The sequence below is a fragment of the Polypterus senegalus genome, chromosome 12, assembly GCF_016835505.1.
Source record: "Polypterus senegalus isolate Bchr_013 chromosome 12, ASM1683550v1, whole genome shotgun sequence".
In the NCBI taxonomy this organism is placed as follows: domain Eukaryota; kingdom Metazoa; phylum Chordata; class Cladistia; order Polypteriformes; family Polypteridae; genus Polypterus; species Polypterus senegalus.
The window spans coordinates 45,672,066-45,698,305 of NC_053165.1; the positions used below are offsets into that span (position 1 = coordinate 45,672,066).

Below are 26,240 nucleotides of genomic sequence, written 5' to 3' on the forward strand. Positions count from 1 at the left end.
GAACAATCTGTATACACACACACATATATATATATATATATATATATATATATATATATATATATATATATATATATATATATATATATATATATATATATATATATATATATTATATGTACTGTATGTGTGCGTAAAATGAATAACCTGTCTTAAGACATGCCTCTGTTTCAAAAAAAATAAAAATAAATAAATAAATCAAGGTGCTGAATAATAAATCCAGTAATTTACTAAATAATGAGAGAAAATACAGAAACAAAGGAAAAAACTTCCAAACATGCCTCACTGTAGGCAGCAATGTATATATCACTGAAAATATTTAGTTGTTGAAGCAGGAGGTGCCTTGAACAAAAATATAATCAATTGTTAAATATTTTCAAAGTCAGTAGCAAAGATCATACCAAGCTTCTTCAGGTGCCAGCACCTCTGGTTTTGTAAACAGCTTGAGACATTGTTCAAGAGTGAAGTGACCTGCCCGGGCATTCTCACTGGCTGAACCTAGATCTTCTATATACTCCAGCTCCTTTGGTTTGACCAAGACATATTCCTTTTGACGCTCATTGTTCTTCCACACCAAGATAACAGAAGAGCCTTCAGGAATGTCTAACGCTTTGTCTCCTACCAGAAAGGAGATTTAAGAGTTAAATATTGTTTTTGATTGAATACACTAACAAAGTAACGTAAGCAGAGCTCATAGACACTTTAGATAATTTTAAAACAATATTGTTCAGATAAGATCAAAAGAATACATTTAGAGAAGATGTACAGGGCTTGTCATCCAGAGGCCAAAATTTCACACTGTGTAGACCATGCTGAATATATGGGGGTGGGGTTTCTAAGCACAAATCACTGTGATATATATCTTTGGATGGGTGCTGGGAAAATGTTAACCATGGCCTAGAATACAAATGGTAAAAATTATACAGTATTACGCCATTGATTTTCCAGATACCAGTCACTAAGTTTCACCTTTTCTTATATTGAAAATTCAGTTATACCTACAGGTTTTTAGCCTTCCTTAAAGGATTTAACACACAGTGTGTGCTTTCCTTTTTCACATTATTTGGATAATGTCAGATTCACGTTACAGTATATTTAATATTAATCATCTGTGTGCTTATTGGGAAAAGTCTTTATTGATTTTCTTTCCATAGGCAAAAATATAACTTTAACAAAGAGAAAGAAATCTTGCAAAGCAACATTTACTTTAACAATTATGACTCTGCTTGTTCAATGTAAATTACCAAGTTAAAAAAATACCAAGAAGTTACTAATTGGCACTAAATAATAATATAAATACAGTAATATAAATATTTTCATTATTAAATGTCCCACTATAGATTAATTTAGTACCCTGTAAAGATACACAAGTTGTAGAATTCCACAGATTTCACAACCATTTGACTGAGATTAACAGATGAGTGGTAATTAAAACTTCTCAGCTGCATGGGACATCTACAACTATGTTTTGAAAGCAAACAAAAAATTCTTGAGGAAATAAAATCACTTCTTTTAAATCCCTGGCCATATTTCATTAAAGGAAAAAAAAGGAAAGACGTTTAAATAAATCGAAATGTGATCATTTTTGGCTTTGTAGGAAACAAAAGCTGAAGTCATGATACTCACAGACAAACATAGAAATAGAGCAGACTGAATAGATTGCTTTTTTTTGAAAAATAATACCTTTGTCCTCAAGCTTTTGTTCTTTATTTGATGCATCAATTAGACAAATGTAGAACTGTGATGCACCATTAGCACCAATATCTGTGGGTTGCTGATAACCTGTGACAACAGCTAACCAAAATAAAAACAGAAAAAATTAAAAAAAAAAAAGGAAAAAAGATGATTTTCAGAAATGTTGCCATTAGAAACACATTAAGAAATGCATGTTCTTTCACAATATGCATTATTATTATTGAACTGAAAACGTCCCATTTTATCATAGTACTATGTTCATATTTACTGAGTTTTTTGTGCAGAAAAATGAATATTAATCTAAATGAAAGCAAATCTATGCTCACAAAAGGCACAGGTGGACATGTGCATAACACAATCATTCCCCTGCTCACAACTGGTTAAACAAAAAAACAAAACACGCAAATATACTTAAAATGCTAAATGCTTTTTTTTTTTTTACTCATTTATAAAGAGTACCATCCCATAAACTGATGTATCTATTTACAGTAAAGGTGTGCTATTATTAATTCACCCTCAGATTATAAGGCAGACTTTTGGAGTTTAAACCAGTAGTCATACTACTTAGATCTTTTCTTTCTTCATTCATTCATTTCCAGAATCCAATTAATCTAAGATATGATGGCACAAGGTTGGTACTCATGCTCGCAGCATCAGAGAAAAAGTAGGAATACTCTGGGATGGAGCAACAGTGTAGCAAAAGGCACACTCACACACTCATACTGGGCTAACCCAGTGAGCATATCATAGGATGCAAGAGCAAATATCTTGAGAATCTTCCATTTAAGTACATAAAGATATTACATTTTATACAAGCAGAACTAGATTTGGGGTTAAACCCAGTTTTTCCTTAAAACACTAGGTTTTACAAATTTAAGGAAACGTAAAACACTCCATAATTTATTTTAGTAAATGAACGAATATGACAATAGGAAGATGTAGACTTGAACTCATAAGTAAAATCTGATTTACATTGGACAGTTAGTAAAATAAACTGAATTTTGTCAGGCCTACCTTCTGGTTTTAAAGTTTTCTCACAAGTAATTTCTTTTTCATGCTCCAAGTGGTCCTGTAATTCTGAAATAGAATCAGAGTAGCCCGAATCCAAAGTGAGAGTAGAAACAGAAATGGCATTCTTCTTACAATCTCCTGCTGCCATGCTATCAATATTGGAATCTACACAATTAAATTTTCCTCTTTCATTAATCTCATCTGTTGGCAAGTAGCTTTCCTTATTATGGCTTTCTGAAACCACTGCATGTAACCGAGGCTGCTCCATTCTACACTGGCTCATCTCAGGGGACATTCTGCCAGACTGGAAAGGGGGTTGAAACACATTTACAGAGTATCTACAAAGGAAAGAAAAAGGGAAATGAAACTAGAATAAGCATTCAGTTTAGTTTTATATGTCGTTAAAAATGTTTTAATTTTACAATGTAAATTTAAAAGCACATTTAAAACAAAACAAAAACCAAACTTACTTTCATATAATAAGCTATGTACCAGATTGTGCACAAAAATCAGAAAGGGAAGGAAAGAGCACCAAAAAATAATTTCTGTAAATAATATCACAGTTAATTCAGAGCACCCTCAATGTCATGTATGTAAAATAAAGACATTCTGGTCATGAAAAAATACTATGTCCTAATTTTTGCCAAATACCTGGAGTATCCTTCTAGCAGTTGTGCAAGTCGGGAATAAGTCAGTCGAGATTCTGGGACACTGATTAGGAATGGGAATCCAATACTTTCAGTGTTTGGTCTACAATGATTTTTGTGATCCTGCCAATGATTCTTCTGACAATTCCTAAAAAAGTGAAAAATACCTTTTAAAAACAAAATGGACAAGGTCGATTTTTGTAAACATTTTAATTAAAGAAATATGTCAAGTTTACTTTTTTTTCATGATCACCTATTTATTGGAGTTTAAAAAACAATAATCAGCACTATAAAAACAAGTATCCGATAAACAACAATCACCAAGGTGTGTTTCTGTAAGTACTGCATGTGACTGAGGATTTAAAAGACAAAACATGTTAGTTTACAGATGAAAACGTAGTTAAGAGGAAGATATTAGCAAATAACACTAACCCTAATTCACTTTCTCCTCCTACAGTGTATTGCATGAAAAACAATCTGATTCTCCATAATCTCTTAATGGAAAAAAGAGACTTTCAGATAATATACAGATTGAGTAATAAGAAAATGTGAAAATGTTTTTTAAAAAGCCACCTACATTTAAATGAGGATCTCCAACACATTATTAATGAATTAGCGGCTAGGTTTCCAGAATATTCTTATTTTTTATTTCTGTACTTATCATTATGAAATGGATAAAAATATGAGCATCTCCTTTCACATTCCAAACTGGGTGCACAGTTTTACAACTAAATTTATAAAAGCAATTTTGAGTAGAACCAGCAGCACTTTTAAATCATCCAACTGGATTCCTCAGTAACAAATAAGGGTGATATGTAAATGTGGACATAATTTAGGGATACAATAACATAAGGAGAAAAACAATATTACAGATGACGACAAAGTTTTTTTTTTTTAACAAATTGTCTTAAAAGCTTTTAATATAGGTCTTGTTAATACTAGCAGTCTTCTGCTAGTCAGAATAAATCTAAAAAAATGATCAAAGCAAAATTAAAAGCAGTAAGAAAATTTGTATGCCAAAAGTGTTTCAACTGCTGTAGGCAAAAGAAACAAGTGTGCTGTGCAGCTGTAGACAAATATGTACAGTAAAAGATGCAAAATGTGTGATAAAAACATGTCTTTCAAAAGCAGCAGTTTAAAGGACTGCTTAGCTACATATGATGTTAGCTATGACCTCTGTACATTAGGGTTCAATAGCTTGTCCTCATATAGATATTTCATGTTTTTAAATGGAAATTTATACTTTTATACTTTCAGTTTATACTTTTCGGCAACCATTACCTGAGTGTCCTAATGATAAACTCCCTTATCCTTAATTAATCATGTATAAGATGCTGGTTACTAGAGAAACCTTTGTAGTTGTGTTATCAGGACTGAAACCTGTTTTATGTTGAATTAAAGCAAGTAAAATAAGGCTGTAGAGTTATATGTGAATAGTAATTTATAAAGCAGCAAGCAATCTGCAACATTGCTAACATCTTCACTATATTTTAAAATAAATTTAAATGCACCTTGATTAAAAAAAAAAAAAAAAAAAAGAAATCAGTTCCTGTCAACAACATCTAAACTTCTGCATGACTCCAGTTCCAGGCTTATGAATGCTAGTGCAAGATCAAATGTTATACAAAAGATATACCCAGCACCAAGGGATCAATACAGTGTACTAAATACCAAAAAAATCCAAATCAGGGAATTCGACACTGATAGGCTGAATGTTTTGACATCATAACAAAACACAACGTATAGTATTTATTAGGGCAGCTTCTTGAAACCAGCATCACACAACTGCCCTCTTCATACACATGTGCTTGCATTATCAGAATTTAGGAAAGTGAGGGAAGAATAGCACAAGACAACTATACTTCCCTTCCATGTCAATAAAAATACCAGATCCAGCTTCAGTAAATTAATGTTGCTTATTCACCAGCATTCAGTCAAAAGATTAAACTGCTTTAAACACACGTAAGTTTATATATATATATATAAATATTATATATATATAATATAGTAATATTATAACATAGTATATATATAATATATATATAATATATAGTAATAACCCTTCCCAGACGGCAAATGAAACGGCAAATTAAACTATTTAACTATTATTAGTGGCAGTTGTGTCTCTGCCCGCCCCTCTTTTTCTCTTTTAACTATTTAGATTCTAATTTTTAGAACACAGTGCCTAGTGGAAATTTCTTTCCCAGATCATTACTATATATAAAATATATATAAAATACCATCTAACAAGACAATGACCCTAAGCACACAGCTAAAATAACGAAGGAGTGGCTTCACAACAACTCCGTGACTGTTCTTGAATGGCCCAGCCAGAGCCCTGACTTAAACCCAATTGAGCATCTCTGGAGAGACCTAAAAATGGCTGTTCACCAAGTTTACCATCCAACCTGACAGAACTGGAGAGGATCTGCAAGGAGGAATGGCAGAGGATCCCCAAATCCAGGTGTGAAAAACTTGTTGCATCTTTCCCAAGAAGACTCATGGCTGTATTAGCTCAAAAGGGTGCTTCTACTAAATACTGAGCAAAGGATCTGAATACTTAGGACCATGTGATATTTCAGTTTTTCTTTTTAAATAAATCTGCAACAATTTCAAAAATTCTTTTTTTTTTTTCCTGTCTGTCAATATGGGGTGCTGTGTGTACATTAATGAGGAAAAAAATTAATTTAAATGATTTTAGCAAATGGCTGCAATATAACAGAGTGAAAAATTGAAGGGGGTCTGAATACTTTCCGTACCCACTGTATGTATGTATGTATGTATGTATGTATGTATGTATGTATGTATGTATGTGTACACACACACATACACACATATACACACAGTCATATGAAAAAGTTTGGGAACCCCTCTTAATTTTTGTTTATCATTGGCTGAACGTTCTAAGTAGCAACATCCTTTTAATATATGACATGCCTTATGGAAACAGTAGTATTTCAACTGTGACATTAAGTTTATTGGATTAACAGAAAATATGCAATATGCATCATAACAAAATTAAGACAGGTGTATAAATTTGGGCACCACGGCAGAGGTATTACATCAGTAATTAGTTGACCTTCCTTTTGCAAATATAACAGCCTCTATAGCAAATATAACAGCGCCTATAGCATTTGATGAGTGTCTGGATGGAGATATTTTTGACCATTTTTCATTCCAAATCTCTCCAGTTCAGTTAATTTTGATGGCTGCCGAGCATGGACAGCCTGTTTCAAATCATCCCATAGATTTTCAATGATATTCAAGTCAGGGGACTGTGATGGCCATTCCAGAACATTGTACTTCTCCCTCTGCATGAATGCCTTTGTAGATTTCGAACTGTGTTTTGGGTCATTGTCTTGTTGGAATATCCAACCCCTGCGTAACTTCAACTTTGTTGAACATTATCCTGAAGAATTTGTTGATATTGGGTTGAATTCATCCGACCCTCAACTTTAACAAGGGCCCCAGTTCCTGAACTAGCCGCACAGCCAGGCAGCATGATGGAACCTCCACCAAATTTGACCGTAGGTAGGTGTTTTTCCTTGAATTCTGTGTTCTTCTTCCACCATGCAAAGTGCTTTTTGTTTTGACCAAATAACTCAATTTTTGTCTAATCAGTCCAAAGTACATTGTTCCAAATGAATCTGGCTTGTCTAGAGTGCAGAAAGAGCTTCTTTCTCATCACCCTGCCATACAGATGTTCTTTGTGCAAACTGCGCTGAATTGTAGAACAATGTACAGATACAACATCTGCAGCAAGATGTTCTTGCAGGTCTTTGGAGGTGATCTGTGGGTTGTCTGTAACCATTCTCATAATCCTGCGCATATGCCGCTCCTGTATTTTTCTTAGCCTGCCAGGCTTAGGCTTAACAGCAACTGTGCCTGTGGCCTTCCATTTCCTGATTCCATTTCTTACAGTTGAAACTGACAGTTTAGACCTCTGAGATAGCTCTTTGTAGCCTTTCCCTAATCCATGATACTCAACAATCTTTGTTTTCAGATCTTTTGACAGTTGCTTTGAGGATCCCATGCTGTCACTCTTCAGAGGAGAGTCAAAGGGAAGCACAACTTGCAATTGACCACCTTAAATACCTTTTCTCATGATTGAACACACCTGTCTATGAAGTTCAAGGCTTAACTAGCTAATCCAACTAATTTGGTGTTGCAATCAATCAGTATTGAGCAGTTCCATGCATTTAAATCAGCAAAATTACAAGGGGACCCACATTTTTGCACAGCCGTTTTTTCACATTTGATTTAATTTCATACAACTAAATACTGCTTCAATAAAAATCTTTGTTCAGAAAACACCCCAGCACTCAGATGTTCCTAGGAAATTAAAGACATACCACGGTTATCTAGGGCTGCAACGATGAGTTGACGTAATCGACAACATTGACTACAAAAAATCGTCGACGCGGATTTTCTATTGTTGACGCATCATTTACAGAAACTTCAATAGAGGCTCCAGTCACAAAGAACCACATTGGCTTTTGTAACTGCAATGCACTGCATGAACGTCTGGGGGCAGTATCGTTTGTTATTGTTTGTCAAGAGTACACACAGTCTTACTAATGAAGAAGAATGTCTGAGGAGAAGAAGAATGTAGAGGAAAATAAACGTGGTGGCAATGGCGAGTTGGATAGAGGAGGGGGAAGGAGATGGAAAAAATTGAGACAGAAGCTTTCTGAAGTGTGGGAGCACGTCACCAAAAAAGAAAAAAAACTTGAATGCAGATTATTCAAAGCAGAACTTTCTTTTCATGGCAACACCATTGTGATGCATGAACATCTGAAACGCAAGCATCCTGGAGCGGTGATGCCGGCGTCTCTTGAGAATTTATGCTGGTGCTGTTAGTTAGCTAGCTAGCTAGGTTCACATCAGAAGAGGAGGGAGAGCGTGAACGAGACTGAGAAAATAAAAGTGAAAAAAGCTAACTTTTACAAGTAACAAATTTACACCCGATCTGTTCGTTTTCAAATAATATTGCATTAGTGCGATGATGTTTTCTGATTGGTACTATTCAGGTCATACAATGATTTCTTCAAAATGTCACATAAATTTGTCTCTTTCTTTTTTTCCCCCCCCTGGTGCTGCTCGCTGACACCAGAAGGCGTGAGCTTATTCAGTGGTAGCAGGAGCACGCAGGTGGCCGGTTGCTTGTGCTATAACAAGCTTGACCTGTCGGCGATCAAAGCACATGTATTGTGCAAGGCATGTACGGGGTCAACTGAGAAAAGAAGAGTGTTCGTGACTCACCTTGCTGAGGAACATTCTTTCCTCTACATGTCCTGGAATGCTGTGCAGACTGGGCAAGATCGGGGAAAAAAAAACCCAAAAACGTGGTCACGGATTATAACCGCAAGAAGGTACGTGAATGAATATGAATAATGTTGCATCCGTGCCACAATGTTTTTGAAATGTACTATAAGGTCATAAAATGAATAACTCCAAATATCATATATACCTACATCTGTTTTTTTTGTCAGTGTGGCTTTGACATCACGGGTCATAAGGCACATACTAATTCAGCGTTAGCAGGAACACTCAATAAAATTGAATAAAAAAAAAAAAATCAACTGATAATGAGATACGAATAAGGCAGATTCGCCAGCGTTTGTGTGTCAGCTTTTATCCATCTAGATCAGAGAATTTCCAGCTTGATTGTCTCAAAACACCACTCACATCTACAGTTATTCCATGTTTCAGATAAAAAGTAACAGCGTCAGATCCCTGGGGGGCGGTAGTATGTATTGTGATCGTGACGGAGACAATAAAACTGAAAAAAAAAAGGTAACTTTTACAAGTACTATACATTTAAAGTGGATGTTACAGACGCAAATCAAATGTATGCGTTTATTGTATAATATTAACAATAAGAGCAAATCACTACTCAAAAAGGTAAACATACGAGGCGGTCAGGATCGAACCGGGGGGACTCTTGATTACAACTCAGCAATTCCTACCGCTGCACCACAGAAGCTATTGTATCGTCCTTGAACCTTTTGTGAAAGTGTTTATTTGATCTATGCAATTCACTCTTTACACATTATATAGTTTATGTCTACATTTTATCATTTATTACTAAAATATGAAAAAGTTTCAGTTTTAACAATGTATTTTTTGGTTAAGTTAAATGCACTTTTTTTGTTTAAAAACTACATGCACTTTATTTTGTATTGTTTAATGTATTTCTTTTTTATTATGATGGTCACAAGAATATAAAACATCTAATTATTTTCAAATTCATATGTTTCACTGGTTGTTACTTTAGATTATTATTCATTTTAATCGTGTTAATGCAGAGACATCAGGGTGACATTCACAGGTTGACAGACGTGAGCAGATGAGGTAAGACATGCACTGGAGCCCAGAACAGGATGTGCAACCACATTCTCTGAATTACAGGTCATCTTCTTCCTCTCAGTGGTTGGTCAACAGACCTGTCTTATATTCAAAGTGTGACTCCCATGAAGCTTTAGTTTCCCATTTATGATAATCTGTGCTGATTATTCGAGAGATATCCCTTTAACACTTTAGCAAAATACACATGTGTTTTGCACTTTGAGTATACCACTGGGTAACTGATATGTTGATTACGCAACAAGAGTAACACAAGATTTTTCTTTTTTCCCTCATGCGCATTTTTCATATTGTTTGCCATTGTACAGCATGTCACTATTGGCTTGCATTATATCAAACATTTTTCTCTCCATTCTGCATGAAAACATGGATTTTTCTTTTCTTGGCCACCACTACAATTTACATTAAGTAACCTTTAAGAATATTTTTGGTGGGTTAAGTATTCTTTTGATTTCATTAGGCTACATTTGTGTAATGAATTATTATTAAAGATCTAACCTCAGGTGGAAACTACTTTAACCCCAATATAAATCCTGGAAACTGCATTATGTAAACATTTAAAGCATATCTGCAGCATTTGCAACTTCCCTCCAATTCCATCTTCTGTTACACTTCAATGAATTATATTGTTTAAAAGCAGAGAGACCTGACATGTTTTAATTTTCTGCTATATCAGAACAACTTACTGGTTGCAGTAACCAACTCGGTAGCAACGAGTGCACCTCTTAATCTTCTCATCTTCAGAATGCGGAATCTTCTGACAAGCTGCACACTTATTGATGGGACAATTCGGAACTTGAGTTCTCTGTGAAAGGAAAAACAAATATGAGATGACGCAGATAAATCAATTACATTACACTGAAGCCCTTGCTTTCCCTTGTTTCCTTCTCAGTGCAAAGTGTACATTCCAAAAAAAGATATTTAATAAAATGCAGGCTACTTTTTGGCATTTCTGAAATGTCATGCAAAGCTTATAACAAATACAGATCACAGCAATTCAATTGGCTTAATACACAACTGTTCAAGAAGACATTGACACTGGCATTAATATACCTCTCAATTCTCCACTTCTCTCCAGATCCTTATGATGGTACACTGTATTGCAAATTACATTGTCTTATTGTTTTCTGGCAGTTTCTAGTACTTTGTATTCAGTTTAGCTTTGTTGCTTTGTTGTGCTATCCCAGAATTTTGTGTTTCATTAATTTTATATTTGGTGCTTAATGCTTTGATTCTATTTTCTATCCACTGTTATTTACTGAGCATTCATGTTGCTTCTGTTTCTGTTGAGCCCTTTTGAATATTTACTAAGTGTTTTGAGCACAGAAAATCTGTACACATACATACACACACACACACACACACACACACACAAAATCCAATGTGTCTGCTTTTCATGAGAGAACTACTTAACTGATTTAGATCGTTTTTTCTATAATTTGCTGGAACACTCTGGTTCTTTTTTTTTAGCATTCCTTTAAATTATAGGAAAAAAAGAAAATGTCAAAGATTATATGGGTTAAAGGAAAATTCGCACAAATCCATAAACTGTATATGTGTGCGTGTGTGTATGTATATATAGTGATCCTTCGCTATATTGTGCTTCGACTTTCGCGGCTTCACTCCATCGTGGATTTTAAATTTAAGCATATCTAAATATATATCATGGATTTTTCGCTGGATTGTGGATAATATATCTCCAAAGACAAAACAGACCATTTTCTTTAGATATTTAGGAAGAAGAAAAACTCAAAAGTTTGTGTTTGCATACGTATTCAAACTTTTATGCTTTGGAAGCTCCAGATTTACACAAATGACACATATGACTATAATTAAACATAATATAGGTACTACTTGTGAGTCCTTTATATCTCTATTTGTAAGGGCCATAGTCTTTGTAGTGCTATCACTACAAAAATGAAGACAAAGGAGCATTCTGCTGATGGGAAAAACAAATTCATTGAAATGACACAAGGCAGGAAATGGCTACAAAAAATATCGAAGAGTTTAAATGTCCTGTTAAGCACTGTTGGATCCATCATCAGTAATTGGAAGGTTCATCACAGCTCCCAGACCACTGCTAGAATAGGCCGTCCCTCAAAACTAAACATCAGAGCAAGATGTCAACTGGTGAGAGAGACTACTGTAAATACAACCATCACTCTCAGAAGTCTGCAATACCCTTTTCAGAAACTGGAGTGAAGGTGCAAGGGTCCACATTTTCAAGAGCTTTTCATAAATCAGGCCTCTAAAGGAAGGTAGCAAGAAAGAAGCCATTTCTTACGGTCCACATAAAAAGCACATATAACATTTCTTACAAAGCATGAGATAGACCCAGTTAAGATGTGGGAAAAAGTTTTCTGGTCAGATGAGACCAAAATCAAAGTTTTTGGCCAGACCTCTAAGAGGTATGTGTGGCATAAAACAAACACTGCCCATGCCTGAAAAAACATCATACCTACGGTGAAATATGGTGGTGGCAGCATCAAACTACAGGGATAATTTTTTATGTGCTTGGACTGTGACTCTTGTCAGTGCCAATGAGACAACGGATGGACACAAATACAGAAAAATATTGCAGGAGAACTTGTTCCAGTTTGCTAGGAACCTATGGCTCAGTATAAGATTCATCTTTCAACATGATAAAGATCCTAAGCAAAGGGCAAAAGCAACACTGGAATGGCTCAAAAATAGAAAGGTGAATGTTTCAGAATGACCAAGTCAAAGCTCTGTTCTTAACCTTTATTGAGAATATGTAGCATTGTTTAAAAACTGCTATACAGAGGCGTCATCCCACCAACCCAGAGGATCTCAATACACTCTGCCAAGGAGAATGGGGAGTAATCACCCATGAACAATGTGCAAAACTGATACATACTTACCCCCAAAAGAATTAAGGCTGCTATAGCAACAAAAGGGTTCTCAGCAAAATATTCATGTGTTGAATGTCTTGAATACTTATGCAAACACTAACTTTGGAGTTTTTCTGCTTCAGTTAAATTTCTACCGAAAATGGTTTATTTTGACTTTAGAAATGTATTGTTACAACATAAGAGTTCTTTTGTCAAGCAGAAAATTGTAATTTTCAAGGGGATTGATCTTGCACCATTGCAACTTACAAATAGTTACATTACTTATTTACAAAGCAGAGTTAACCACAGTCCCCTCTATAATTATTGGCACCCATGTTTTAAAAAAAAAAAAAAAAAATCTCACACTGGAAAAAATAGAATTCGACCTTTAACGGATTCTAAAAAAAATCTCTTCAAGAAATAATTATTTTTAACAAAACCACACGTGTAATGATTACTAGAACCTTAGTATTTAACACTTTGTGACAAGCTCCCTTTTCAAATAACACAGAACTGAGTCTTCAATAAAATCTTACAAAGGTTGGAGAATATATAGCAGGAAATTGGAGACCATTCCTCTTTACATAATCTATCCACATTATTCAGGGTCCTAGGTTCTCCCTTGTGCATTCTCCTCTTTAGCTCTTTGTGTAGGTTTTCAATGGAGTGTAGGTCTTGGGACTGAGACGTCCATGACATCCATGATAACCCAGTTTTAGTTTCTTGGCAGAGGCAGCCAGATTTAAAATCTCCTGGTATTTCATGAAGGCCATGAACCCTAACAAGGTTACCAGAGTCTTTGGAGAAAAAACAGCCCCACAAGGTCAAAGAACGTCTACCATACTCAAGAGTAGGGATTCAGATTTTTTTCGGCATAGCCATCCTTCTTTATATGCCAAAGCCGCCTTAAGTGTCTGTTGCCAAAAAGCTCAATTTTTGTTTTGTCTGACTGCAGAACACAGTTCCAAACAAAGTTCTAGTAGCATGAGCAAACTCCAGGTACTTATGTTTGTGGTTATGACAGAAAAGGCCTTTATCTGTTATGCCTTCCAAACTTTTTTTGGCATGGAATCAACATCTGATTTTTGGAGACTCTGTGACCCCAAGATTATATTTTATTCTGTAATTCTTCAAAAGTGATCCTAGGGGATTTTGTTTACCTCTTATCATCCTGTTCACTGTGTGTGGGGGCAAAACAGACTTGGGTCCTTTTCCATACAGGCTGGTAAAAAGTGCAAATCAACAGGAGCTATTAAGTATTGTGCTAACTGTAGATATGGGCATTTTCAGGCAAACAGCAATTTTTTTTTCTTTTAATAGTCATTCCCTGACTTGTGAAGGTCAACACACTCCCCCCTATTTTTAAATCTTTCTCATTTTGATGAATGAATATAGGAATTTGGCATCTGTGCCACCTCAAATGTATGCCCCAGTGAAACATGAAATCATGGATTACTGCTTGAAAGATTCTATGCACTCTGATCAAATAAAAAAAAAAAAGTCAGGTATAAACAGGTATAAATGTTTCAGTAATATTTTGTTCATAAAAATTTCGAGGGGTGAAAATAATCATGGCACGTGATTTTGTTAAAAAAAAAATTTCTGACGAGTGATCGTGTGAGTGATTTCCTCTCAGAATAAATTCAATTCAATTTAAGATTGAACTTCTCTCAATTTTTCCAACGTAATATTAGAGTAATTCACAAAAAGGTGTTTTTTTTCACAACCATTTTTACTCTTTTTTACCAGGGGGTGCTTATAATTATGAAGGGGACTGTAAATATATCAGTTACTTATTACAAAATGTAATGTGTTACAAACAGTGTGTTACTTTTGTCCTTTTGTTCGAAAAAACTGCACATTTCACTGGCCAGCATTTCTTATTGAATCCTAAGCCCATATAGGAATCTTAATGAAACTCGCCAGAAACGCAACAAAATTTGATAATTTACTTGTTTTTAATAAATATGTTTAGTCCATCAAGTGTGAGTGAAGTAAATAACAACCATCACTTTTCTTTCCATTGCTATGGACCCCCTTCCCAAGAAATATTCATATAAACACAACTTTGCATGCAATGAATATAATGTACTTTATTTATCGAGATTTGATTGTCTCATACATACATGGCATACACAATGTTACTAAACTCTGCCCCCTGCTTGCTTCGCTCGCCAACCCTGGCCAGCGCTATGCGCTAGCCTCTTTGCGGTTCTGCCTAATCGTGTATGGGGATGTGAATGTACAATTTTAACAGATTTTAATTTTCATGTGAAGTGTTACATTTGCATCCATGCGTCGTATAACTGCCAGTGATTGCATTTCGTTTCTTTCTCTCTGTTAAATAAAACAACTTTTTTGAATGTTTGGCTCTAAGATTTGTTAATTGTCTTTGTGAAAGCTATTCTAACGGGAATCTGTTAACGTTTTATTACGAATGGAATATGAAGAGCTCCTTTGGTGTCTAATGTTATCCGCAGGAAATATCCTTCTTTCTACAGTAATTCGTGCAGTGGAAGACCAGACGGTGTTAACGGTTGTAGATATTCTTCGTGATATTGTAAATTGTTGTTTTCATCTTCCGCACAATCACCACCAACTGTTTCAGCATAGTCTATTGATACGCGTTTAACCATTTCTATGTGCTAGGATTGCCATGTACTCATCTGTTCTGTTGATAACCCTTCGTGATGAAATTCTTCAACAAGATTTGGACATAATACGTCTTCAATTGGGAACTTAAAGTGAGGAAAATGTTAAAATTTATAACAGCTGAGAGCGCAAGAAGTTTGTCTGACAAAAGCATTCACAAGACCGAGAGATGAGAGAGCCGTGGTCTTTTTTGAAAATGGTTGTAAGTAGGGCGTGACTTGAAAGAATCTAATGGCAAAAGTCACCGTCTTGCAGGAATTGCTTCCAAAGGTTGTAAGTATGACGTGACTTGAAAGAAACTCAAGTTAAAAGCTTCCGTCTCGCGGGACATCTTCAAAAGATCATGTCTCTGCGCAGGACAAAACGTCTCCTTTCCCAAGATTTTTTTTATAGAGAGAATCCTCTTGTGCAAATTAAAACAGATCTACTATTACTACTGAGTTTTCTACTACCATTACTATTACTACTTCTACTACTCTAAATCAACAGTACTGGGCTTTATAGTGAATAAAAATGTTAATTTTTAGCTGACCACCACAGGGGTTCACATACCTCAGGTTAAGAACCCCTGATCTAGACAATTACCAAAATTACCCAAGTATACACATTCTAGTTATTCAACATAAGGAAAAGCAAACATGCAAAATACAAACATTTTTAGGCAAGATAAAGACACACTATTTCATACCTGCTGCACTTGAAGGATAACTACTTTTTCTTTGGCAAGCTCCTTAGACTGTACCTCAAAACAGAACAGAGTGTCCGTAGGGGAGACAGCATCCAGAGAGTTTGATGGAAGGAATACACGGTGAAATCGACTTTCACTAGCCTAAACAAAAAATGATTATTAAAAGTGTGTTAGAAAAAGAAATACATCAAAGGTAATATTGGGGATAAATGGAGTAGAAACTGCAGAAGGTAAGTCATTATTCAGATGAAATAATTTCAGCAGTGTGGTGTGTGCCTGGGGGTGGTACCCAGCCAGGACACCCAGGAGGACCGGAGGAGGGCTTACGCCTCCTTCAGACCATGAGGGGGTGACCGCCCTGGTGGCTTTGGGAACCACGGGAACTGAGCTTGGGAGCTCAACCCTATAGGGGCCCGTGGTCACCACCAGGGTGTGCCCAGATGCCTAGACAGCCCTGATCCTCAGCACTTCTGCCACACTGGGGAGTGCCAGCAGAAGCTAATTGGGAGGCCCCTGGACACATCTGGCGCTCGGGAGGAGAGGAGAGGAGGCGGACCCGAGAGAAAGGCCTGGACTTTGGGGGAGTACTGGGGTTGTGTGTGTCACTCATTTGTAAATAGAATGTACAATAAACGTGTGTTGGGTGAACTATCGATGTCCGCCTGTCTGTGTTTGGGGCATGCTCCACAATGGCATCCCAGATGGGACTCGACTCGACTTGACTGTTACAAGGCAGGGACCGGTCACAAATAATTTTCTGGACGGCCCAGTGCGGAAGGTGTGTCCACACACGCGCTGCGGGAGCGGCATGCACACAACCCCACAGGAGAGACTACCCCTACAGACCACAGGAGGGCCATTCCCACCTGGTTCGGGAAGAACAATAACGAGTGTAGCTGTCGGTGAAGGGGCCCGGGACGGCATTGTGTCTAGTGAGGCCACGCCGAGGACGTTTCCTCGGGCAGGTAGGATCCGAGAGGTAAGTTCCTTTTCCACCAGTAGCCGGTCCTGTGGGGGCTGAGCGTGTTTTGTGTATTGCAGGCAAGGGCTGTCCGGATTCGCGTCTGTGGCAGACATGTGCCGATATGCAGGGCTTCGTTGACGTGGCGGCGGCCAGGAGAGCTGCCAAGAAGGAGATGCTGCAGCTCAAAAAGCTACGGCAGCTGCCCGGAGGCTCGTCACCGCACCAGGAGGAGGGGAAGCAAGATGGCTGCGGACCGAAGTCCCTCCCCAAGACAGGCAAGGGATTGGATGGTGTGTCTTATGTGCCCACCGATGATTGGATGAAGGCGGCACCAAGAAATGTCCATCCTGAGCCAGGGAAGGACCCAATTGGGCTGGAGGAGAGGCCCCACAGGAAGCAGCCAGCGTATGAGACTGATCGACAGTAAGTCCACCGTCGACTGAATTTCTGCGCTTGCCGGTGGCTCTTGATGAGCTGGAGGAATGCCTTCAAACCGCAGAGTCACTTTTACAGATGATAAGCGTCCTCCGTAGAGGATTGAAAGAGCTAGAGGTGAAGGCAGTCGCGTCCATGATGACACTGCAACAGTGGGCGGATCAGCCCGATGCTGGCGTCTTCAGCAGGAGGGACAGGGCAGGCAGGATGCCAGTTGATGTGTGCTGCTGGTCCAAGCACCCTACGCCCCGAGCCAGGGACGCTCTCACTCCGCTCCACAGTGATGCAGATGGGACAGGGTCTATACCTTTCCCATAGGGAGACCCAAATCATCACGGCGTCCCAGAGAAAGAAGAATCGAAGGAAGAGAGCCGGATCCTCCGATAAGGGCGGATATGAGGCTGGGAGCTCACGTCTAGAGCAGGGCCGCCCTCTACGGAGGCAAAGGGAAACCCCACAACTGGCTAAGGTGACGGGGGAGCGTGCGGTCCCATCTGATGTCCCAACACGGGTGGCATGAAGGTCTCGGAAGGGGGGCTGAAGTAGCAAGCACCAGGGTGCCGGTTAGAGGGGGAAGCATTGCCCGTATACGAAGCAGAGTGACGCCGAGAGGCAATGTCATGGCAACGTCTCCGCCCCTTGTTCCGATTTATGTTTTACAGGACCGGGTCCTGTAGTAGAGTGCATTGGCTTTCCGCCGTGGGAGGCCTGCTGGCCCCTAGGGGTCTCAGCTTGCGGTGGGGCACTGTAGCATGTGGCTGGGGGTGGTTCCCAGCCGGGACGCCCAGGAGGACCGGAGGAGGGCTTACATCTCCTCCAGACCACAAGGGGGCGACCACCCTGGTGGCTTTGGGGACCACGGGAACTGAGCTTGGGAGCTCAACCCTATAGGGGCCCATGGTCACCACCAGGGGGTGCCCTGGTCCTCAGCACTTCTGCCACACCCGGAAGTGCTTCTGGGTATGCAGCCGGTACTTCTGCCACACTGGGGAGTGCCGGCGGAAGCTAATCGGGAGACACCTGGAGCACATCCGGGTGTGTATAAAAGGGGCCTCCTCCCTCAATTCGATGGCTGGAGTTGGGAGGAAGAGAGATGGAGCTCAGGAGGAGAGGAGATGAACCTGTGAGAAAGGCATCGAGAAAAAGGCCTGGACTTTGGGGGAGTACTGGGGTTGTGTGTGTCACTTATTTGTAAATAAAATGTACAATAAAACATGTGTTGGGTGAACTATCGATGTCCGGGCCATGCTCCACAGCAGATATATAGCACATTTACCATAAAATTAAGCTTCTCATGTCAGTATAAGGATGAATCCAAGATCAACGTGTAAAAAGGCTACTAAGAAGGTAAATTCACTTGTAATATCTTCAGTATAGTGGTAAAAGGTTTATAACAAGCTGAAGCTAATTTCATTTTAGAAATACAAAAGAATGAAACTGTTATGGCTTGTAAATAAGAGAAAGATTTAATGCACATAAGCAGATTTTGTAAGAGCCTAATTATTAACAAAATATGAATATACTTCACATGTGTCACAAATTTTAATGGGCAAGTTATGATGTGGTTGCTTATTGAATTTACTGACCAAATACATATTATATGGCTTTAAAAATAAGGCCTTTCTTACAGGTTTAGCATTCCCTCCCTTAAATTACCTCTGTCAGTCTCAGGTTTTCAGGTTTAACCTTTACACTTCTGGAGATGGACTCAAGAATATCAGTTGTACAAGAGTTTTCTTTGCTGACACTCACAAGAAACTAAAAAAAAAAAAAAGTATAAAAGAATATAAAATACACCAAGTGAAAAGTTTAACAGTTCACACAACATTTTAGAAATCTGTTTATAATGATTAATTTTCTAAATCTTATTCTTAAGAAAATTTTGTGACCAACAAAATGTGCGTGTTTAGTTTTTAAGCTTTTCCTCCATACTCCATAGATTGCAATGTAAAGATGCAGTGCAGGCCAAGATATTTTTTAGAATTTATAGAAAGCACTTTAAAACACAATTTCATGGGGCAAATGCATACACGGGGGAACCCAAAAATAATGAGATTTAAAAAAAAAAAAAAACACATTTCTCAGAACATTTCCAAAATTTAACTACCCTCAAAATACTCTCCCTGAGACGCAATATACTTGTCCCACCACTTTTCCATTGTTCAAAACTGTTCTGATATTCTTGCAAAGTAATAACCTTCAGTATCTTTACCTTTTGCTTCTGGACCTCCTCTACATCCTGAAAATGCTTTCCTTTAAGGTCCCTCTTCATTCTTGGAAATAAGAGAAAAATGGCAGGGTGCAAGGTCCAGGGAGTAGGGATGGGAAACCTTTGTCATCCCGTTTTTCGTGAGAAACTGCCACACACTCAATGCTGTGTGGGCGGGAGCATTGTCGTGATGCAGAAGCAACTCGCCTCATTGCCACAATTCAGTCCATTTTCTCCACACTGCATCACACAATTGCTTCAGCACTTCAAGGACACCACTTGGCCAGGTGATGCAGAGGGTAGTCTAGTACACGAACCTAGCGGCAAACGTTGGAACTAATGCCCCTCCAGTCGCCAGAAAAAAATTCTCGTTATATGTGGGTCCTACCTCGTACATACCATGTTTGTGAAGAAATAACTTTGACTTGAAAACTACTGAATCGATCCTTCAACCATTAACTTTATTAACAGCACAAATTTAAGTAATAAATGACTCTTTCAAATAGCTTTGAACCTCACACAGAATTATTCTAAGGTTTAAAAATGCCTCAGTAGTTGGCCAAGACCAACATTTATCCCCAACGTGCAACAAGAAAAAATATGCAACTTGCTTTACAGGAAACACTGACCTGCATAATAAACAGAACAATTCATAAAGATCAAACAGAGGAGAAAAAAAGCTGCATGGCATAATAATAAAAAACAACAACTATAAGACATCTTACATGTGTCTATCTTATCAGATGTTGCAGCTAGTCAGCTCACTGCATTTTCCCTCTCTCCTTCAGGACCCAGTATCTGGCTACCCTAATTTCATGCCAGATAACTGCCCTCTTTCCGACCAGTTATGAACTCTTTTAACCTTTTAGTAGCTATTACAAACTCCACCGGGGTTTTCCTTGAATTCTGAGAAATCTTCCCAATAACCAGGCACAGTAAAAAAGAAAGTGCCTGCTTACCAACACTTTGATACTTAGTCGAGATGTTCACTAGTCATATAACCTGAAAGGGTTACTACTTGACCATAATTAGTTTAATCTTGATATTTTACCTTAACAGGCTTCTTGTGTGGGTCCTTCCAAAAAAAGAATACAGTAAGTACCTTCTGTTTCTGAGGCAAAGGAACAGGCAGATAAAGGAATGGGTCAAAAGTTATAGACACCTGAAAGGGAGAAAGAAAAAAAAAACAAAAAACTTTACATTCTGGGTGAAGCTTGCACTAGTAGTTGTACTTTCCAGCTTTGAGCGATCAAGAAAATAAAATGCATCATTTGGAATAAATTAAATGCGATTGTGTCTTTAACTGTTTCTTTACTAAGTTAATGTTTGCCCTTAATGTCTGGCTTAAAGTCAAGGCCTGTTGCATTTACAGCTTGTTACTGGATAATGCTTGCTGTAGACCAGAGATCCACAACTCCAGTCCTGGAGGACCACTGTGGAAAGAAATGAAGCAATTCAGAGGAACGGTGAAGAAATTCAGTAGAACAAATCTAAAAAAAAAAAAGTCAATTAAAATGAATTAAGTAAAAGTTAATTAGCAGCAAAACAGTGCACTAATTAAGAAAAGGATTAGAATGAAAACCTGCAGCCAATGGGGCCAAACAGGACCGGAGTTGGGGACCCCTGCTGTAGACTAATGTAATACAAACTTACTGCCATCTCCTGGTGTTTCACATTTTTGCAGAATCCACGCACATCCCAGCCTTCAATATACATGCCAGTAAAACCAGTCATATTTGTAAAGGTTTAGATTTTAATATTTAAATTACTGCATCTTAAAGTAATGAGTTATTTACTTGCTATATGGCTCTAATTTATTTTTCTAAGCATATATGGTATAGTGCTACAGCTTTGAATTATTGTCTAAAGGAGCAAAATGGTTTTGATGACATTTTTTTCTTTTAAAACAATTCAGAAGACACTGCTGGAGTAATCTACGTTATAGAAGATTATCATTTTTCTTCCATAATATTTAGCACAATCACTTGTCTAGTGGACAAGCTACGCAAGAGTGACATATTCATACAGGCAAAATAGGGATGTCAGTGGCCCATATGGGAAGATGCACAATCAGAAGTGGTTTGTGTGGACTGTGAATCAATCAATATTTTAGACTTACTGGAATATGAAATAGAGGTGAATTTAAGGTATAGAGATATGAAGCAGTCACTTTATGGTTGGCTGCTGTTTTGCCTTTAAAACTAATTACTGTCAGAACAATTTGAGCTTCTGAGGTCTACATGTCTGTAGTTTTTTGGATTTTAATCACTATAGTAGTATTTGACCTTCGCTTTGTTGCTCTATTTGCAAAGGTTTTATTGCCTGGATTTCCATGAAAAAAATAATTCACCCCAGGTATTAAAACTAACATCACATGGTGAAATGCAATTAAAAGCCTTTGGTAAGCAGGAATGTGAAAGACTACAATATGTTTTTGAAAGTTTTTTTTTTTTTTAAATAAAAATCTACTTGCTGTTTAACTTCGTCACTAATATTTAAAAAAAAAAATGTTGGAGCCTTTCTACAAAGGAGAGTGAGCTGGGAAAGGGCATACTGTAGTTGGGAGTATTTGACTACTGTTGCTAGTAGTAGGAGTGGTACTGTGTTATGAATGCAAAGTCAAGCAAAATGACACCTGTTATTGGCTAACCTTGCGATCTCTTGCATATTGCAATCTGTTCAGTTAGCTAATAAAAGGGGTCATTTTGTTTGACTTCTCTTTACTATAATTGCTAGGAACAATTCTTTTCCTTAATATCAAGTCAAAACAAGTGCACACACTTGTAGATATTTCATGAGGACTCTAGTCAGCTATTAACTTGACTGTTTTCATAATTAATAATTTTTATTAAACTTTAAACATTCACAAGACTGTGGTACTTTTATTAAATTAGCAAACAGCCAAACTGGTAAAAGTCTCTGTAAACTGGATTTCTGGGGAAAAAAAGACATAACATGACAACGGTTTAATTTGTATTTGTAGAGATTTTCAGCAACTCTGGCCATGTTTTCATTTCACTTTGAGGCAAAATTTGGTTCATCAGGATAGCGTGCTTATAGGGCACATTTAAATACTTAAACTAATTTTTATGCATTTTTAAAAAACACAAAAAATCTGGTAGTAATCAATGTATCACTAATCTGTCATTTATTTGGCTTTGCAGGCATACTGTATATGCTCTACTTTGGCTATATAAAACCTTATTTAAAAGGGTATATTTTATACCTAAATACAACATAACATACTCAAAACACTCCAGTCCAATTCAGGGACATGGAGAAGTACCGAGTGTATTCTAGAAAAAGCACCTATAATCAGTGCTGTCAAAGAAAACGTTTAAACAGCCACACGAATAAGACAAGAAGAACTTACAGAAGCTGAACACCAAGCACAAGATCTGAAAATAAGGAGTGAGAGATCCTCCGTTTATCAGCAAGTTATTTGATGGAAATAGATGGACAGAAAAAGGAAAACCATATTCCAGAGAATAAAATGAGGATGCTGGACCATACTATGTGAGAATATTCTCAGGAAATATTTGTGATATAAATTCCCAGCTGGCTTGTTAAAGATCCAGGAAATGCATCTGACAAAAAAAACCAATCCTTTCCCACAACACAATATGTTAGAACTGATGCTTCATGTATAAACAAGGTTTGTTTAATATCAATAATACCTGTATTTATCTTTTCATGTTACAATTGAGATATATGAACAATAAAAAGTACAGTACTGTATTTAATTCTTCATTTTTTTAATGCTAAGCTTTGAGTCTCCTAGAAAGATCAATCTTCAACACTACATGGTTATAACTCAGTAATCTTCTCTCACCTTTGCACAGATAGGACAAACTAGTTTAGATTTGTATTGACCTTGAAACAGGTCCACAATGAAGGAATCATTTCTCATCTTGTGCCTCCTCCAAGCTTCTTCTGCCACTACCTGTTTCAAGTAAGAAAGCACAGTTTAGATATAGAAACAGTTTTTACTGCCAAGCTGAATGTAACCTATTTTTGGAAGACTCTTTCAGTTTTTAAATTGACTTATTTATATATCTATACAAATTGTTTGTTCTCAGCTGTAAACCAAAATAATGTATATGCCACTGCCAAGTTCTTTTTGAATTAAGTGTTTCCATAACTCCCTTATCTTTTTTTAACAGTTAACAAATAACATACAGTACATGCTAAAACAGCATTTTTTTCCCCCAAACTACTACATTTAAAGGTGTTTCTACAAACAATGCAGTTGTTGTTACACCTGATGACAAGTAGACTGCAAGCCATTTAAAAAAAATCTGGTTTTCTTATAATGAAAAGATAGGCTTCCAGAGAAAAAAAAAAAAAAATTTGCACTGCAGTAGAAAGTATCTATTTTATTTAATATATTAAGACTGCTCTCTGTAATACTGTTTCATAGATTTTGTGAATATTTAATAAGAATTTAACATAATTTTTTATTTTTACCTCATCAGGTCTCCCATCAGAATCCACCGTTTCTGTGTATGGTTTGCTCTGTATTCTGTTTAAGTCCTCATGAAGACCGTCTAACAAAAAAGCCATGAACTCCTGGGCATCATGCTGTGCATATCCTGTGAACTGACTGGCCTTGCTTGCCACTATAGCCTGAAAGTAGACAAAGTAATGACAGAAAACCTTAACAGCCTTCAATGATAGCAAATAGAAATTTACTTTAAGTCACTGTTGTTCTTAACTTACTATTATAGCTCCACCTGACTGTTTAAACTGTTTCCACATTGCTTTGACACTATAAAAGACAGGCATCTTAATATTACTAACCAACCTTTTCTCTTAATACAGGAATGTAATTGTAGTTTGTACAGTACACAGTATCAGTGAATGTCAACTTCATATAGTGGCCATGAACAACACATTTTTTAACATTATAAGATAACTTTCTGAAAACATAAAATATGATCTCCATAATATACATTTTACATAGCTATGAAAATGTTACTTCTGTTGGCATTTTTTAAATATTTTGTTAAATAGTATTTTGATTTAGGTGATTCAAAATATTGCCAGTTATTTCATAGAAAGATTTTTTTTTTTTTTTAATTTTACCTACCGACTATCATCAATAAAACAACATACTGTAAAAATAACACATTATGTGGATTCAGAAATAAAAATGAAACTAAGAATTACTAAATAATTTAAATATCATGTTTGCCAAACAAAATGATTAATAACCAAGTTAACCAACTATTCCCCTCTATTAGTCATCCTCAAACCTTTTTAACTTTGTCGCCCTTATTGTAAACTACTACTATTATTGAATAGTGTTCTGAGTTGATAAAAGCATTTTATTCAAACCAAGAAATTGAAAATAGAAATAAAACAACCAGAATCTGGCAGTGTAAAGAATAAATAGTATTAATGGTTGCCAAAAAATAGCATGTCCAATATCTACTTTTCTTTTTCAAAACTCTACTTAATAGAATATTCTGCTTACTGTGTTAAGGTCTGTCCAACAATTCAATTGACTTTCTACTTAATGTAAACACATAATTATTGCAAGGCTATTAATTAACAAGATATTTTGGAAGTTTAGAAACTTTAAAATTAAATCTTAAATACTTTGAGTTTAGATGGCTGGAATGCATGATGTGTTCCTTTCCAGAGAGCACGCAGCAGAACTGCAAACCCAATAGCCAGCCGGCCACCAGTTCCCAGGGGGTTACTGCAGTTAATTTCAGACTCAAATGCTCGATCTGTCAAGTGTGTGAAAAAATAAATCAGAATCACTGGTAAAATTAATAGCTTTCATCACAATCTAAAAAGCGTGACAGCTGTCAAAAGAGAAAATATTACATATCAGGTACAGTAATAGAACATGTCATACAACTAAACTGATGTTAAAAAAAATGCTTTACTATACAAAATTTCATTTTTTACACTTCTGAAAACCAAGACAGAGCTATCACCTCCAAATTAAGATGCGGTACAACAGGGTGCTGAATTAACACCAAGTATGTGTTGCACATGGATGACTGATGTTATTGTACATGGTTTGCTTTTCATTACTTATTTTATAGTTCTCCTGCTGGTGACTCTGCTTCAATAGAATATATTTAGAAAATACCTGTTTATGATTTGCTCTGGCAGTAGTACCTATAGGATTAGCATGCATGTAACTAACTTGCACAGCAGGATCTTAAAGATTTCATAAAAGTCCTGGAGAGGCGTTTCCGAGAGGATTAAAAGTTTTGTTGTTTGGTGAAAGTGAAATCCACAAACACTACAGGCAAAATATACGTGTCTACAATAATCTTTTTGCATTAGCATCATTCAATGCACAGAACGATGTACACAATAATGGACCATACGCTATGAGAATCTGTGGTCACGCAACAACTAAAGCTACGACAAGTTTAATTTTGGAAAGAGAAAAAAAAAAAAAAAACACAATTTGGTCAGGTGTATCTTTATGATCACAAAGAAACACTGCAACATAGAATCGAAAGACTTAAATGATTCAGAGTACTAGAAATTATAGTCAATAATGGATACAAAGCCATACGTCCAAAAGTATCGCACATTACGCAACATTTATCTAGAGAACACAGACAAAGAAATTTTCTTGGATTTCTATCTGAATCCGAAAGATCACAGTCGCACTTATAATAAACCAACAGGTGAATTGTCAGCAATAATTTTGAAAGATGGAGATACCAAGGACAGAGTAGATATTCGTATA

At 36.9% G+C, this 26,240-nt stretch overlaps 1 protein-coding gene across 9 annotated transcripts in view; it reads right to left on the reverse strand.

Annotated features, from left to right (window-relative positions):
- usp19 (ubiquitin specific peptidase 19) overlaps positions 1 to 26,240 on the reverse strand; it is a 96,288-nt gene that overhangs the window by 26,726 nt on the left and 43,322 nt on the right. For all 9 annotated transcript variants that reach the window (XM_039771052.1, XM_039771051.1, XM_039771048.1 and 6 more), the window contains exons 12-22: positions 25,121 to 25,254; positions 23,987 to 24,145; positions 23,352 to 23,462; positions 20,571 to 20,681; positions 18,967 to 19,068; positions 15,912 to 16,052; positions 10,406 to 10,524; positions 3,358 to 3,501; positions 2,710 to 3,044; positions 1,684 to 1,794; positions 402 to 618 (exon numbers count right to left, since the gene is read on the reverse strand). In XM_039771052.1, coding sequence (XP_039626986.1) covers positions 402 to 618; positions 1,684 to 1,794; positions 2,710 to 3,044; positions 3,358 to 3,501; positions 10,406 to 10,524; positions 15,912 to 16,052; positions 18,967 to 19,068; positions 20,571 to 20,681; positions 23,352 to 23,462; positions 23,987 to 24,145; positions 25,121 to 25,254 — 1,684 coding nt within the window. The remainder of the gene's footprint in view (positions 1 to 401; positions 619 to 1,683; positions 1,795 to 2,709; positions 3,045 to 3,357; positions 3,502 to 10,405; positions 10,525 to 15,911; positions 16,053 to 18,966; positions 19,069 to 20,570; positions 20,682 to 23,351; positions 23,463 to 23,986; positions 24,146 to 25,120; positions 25,255 to 26,240) is intronic.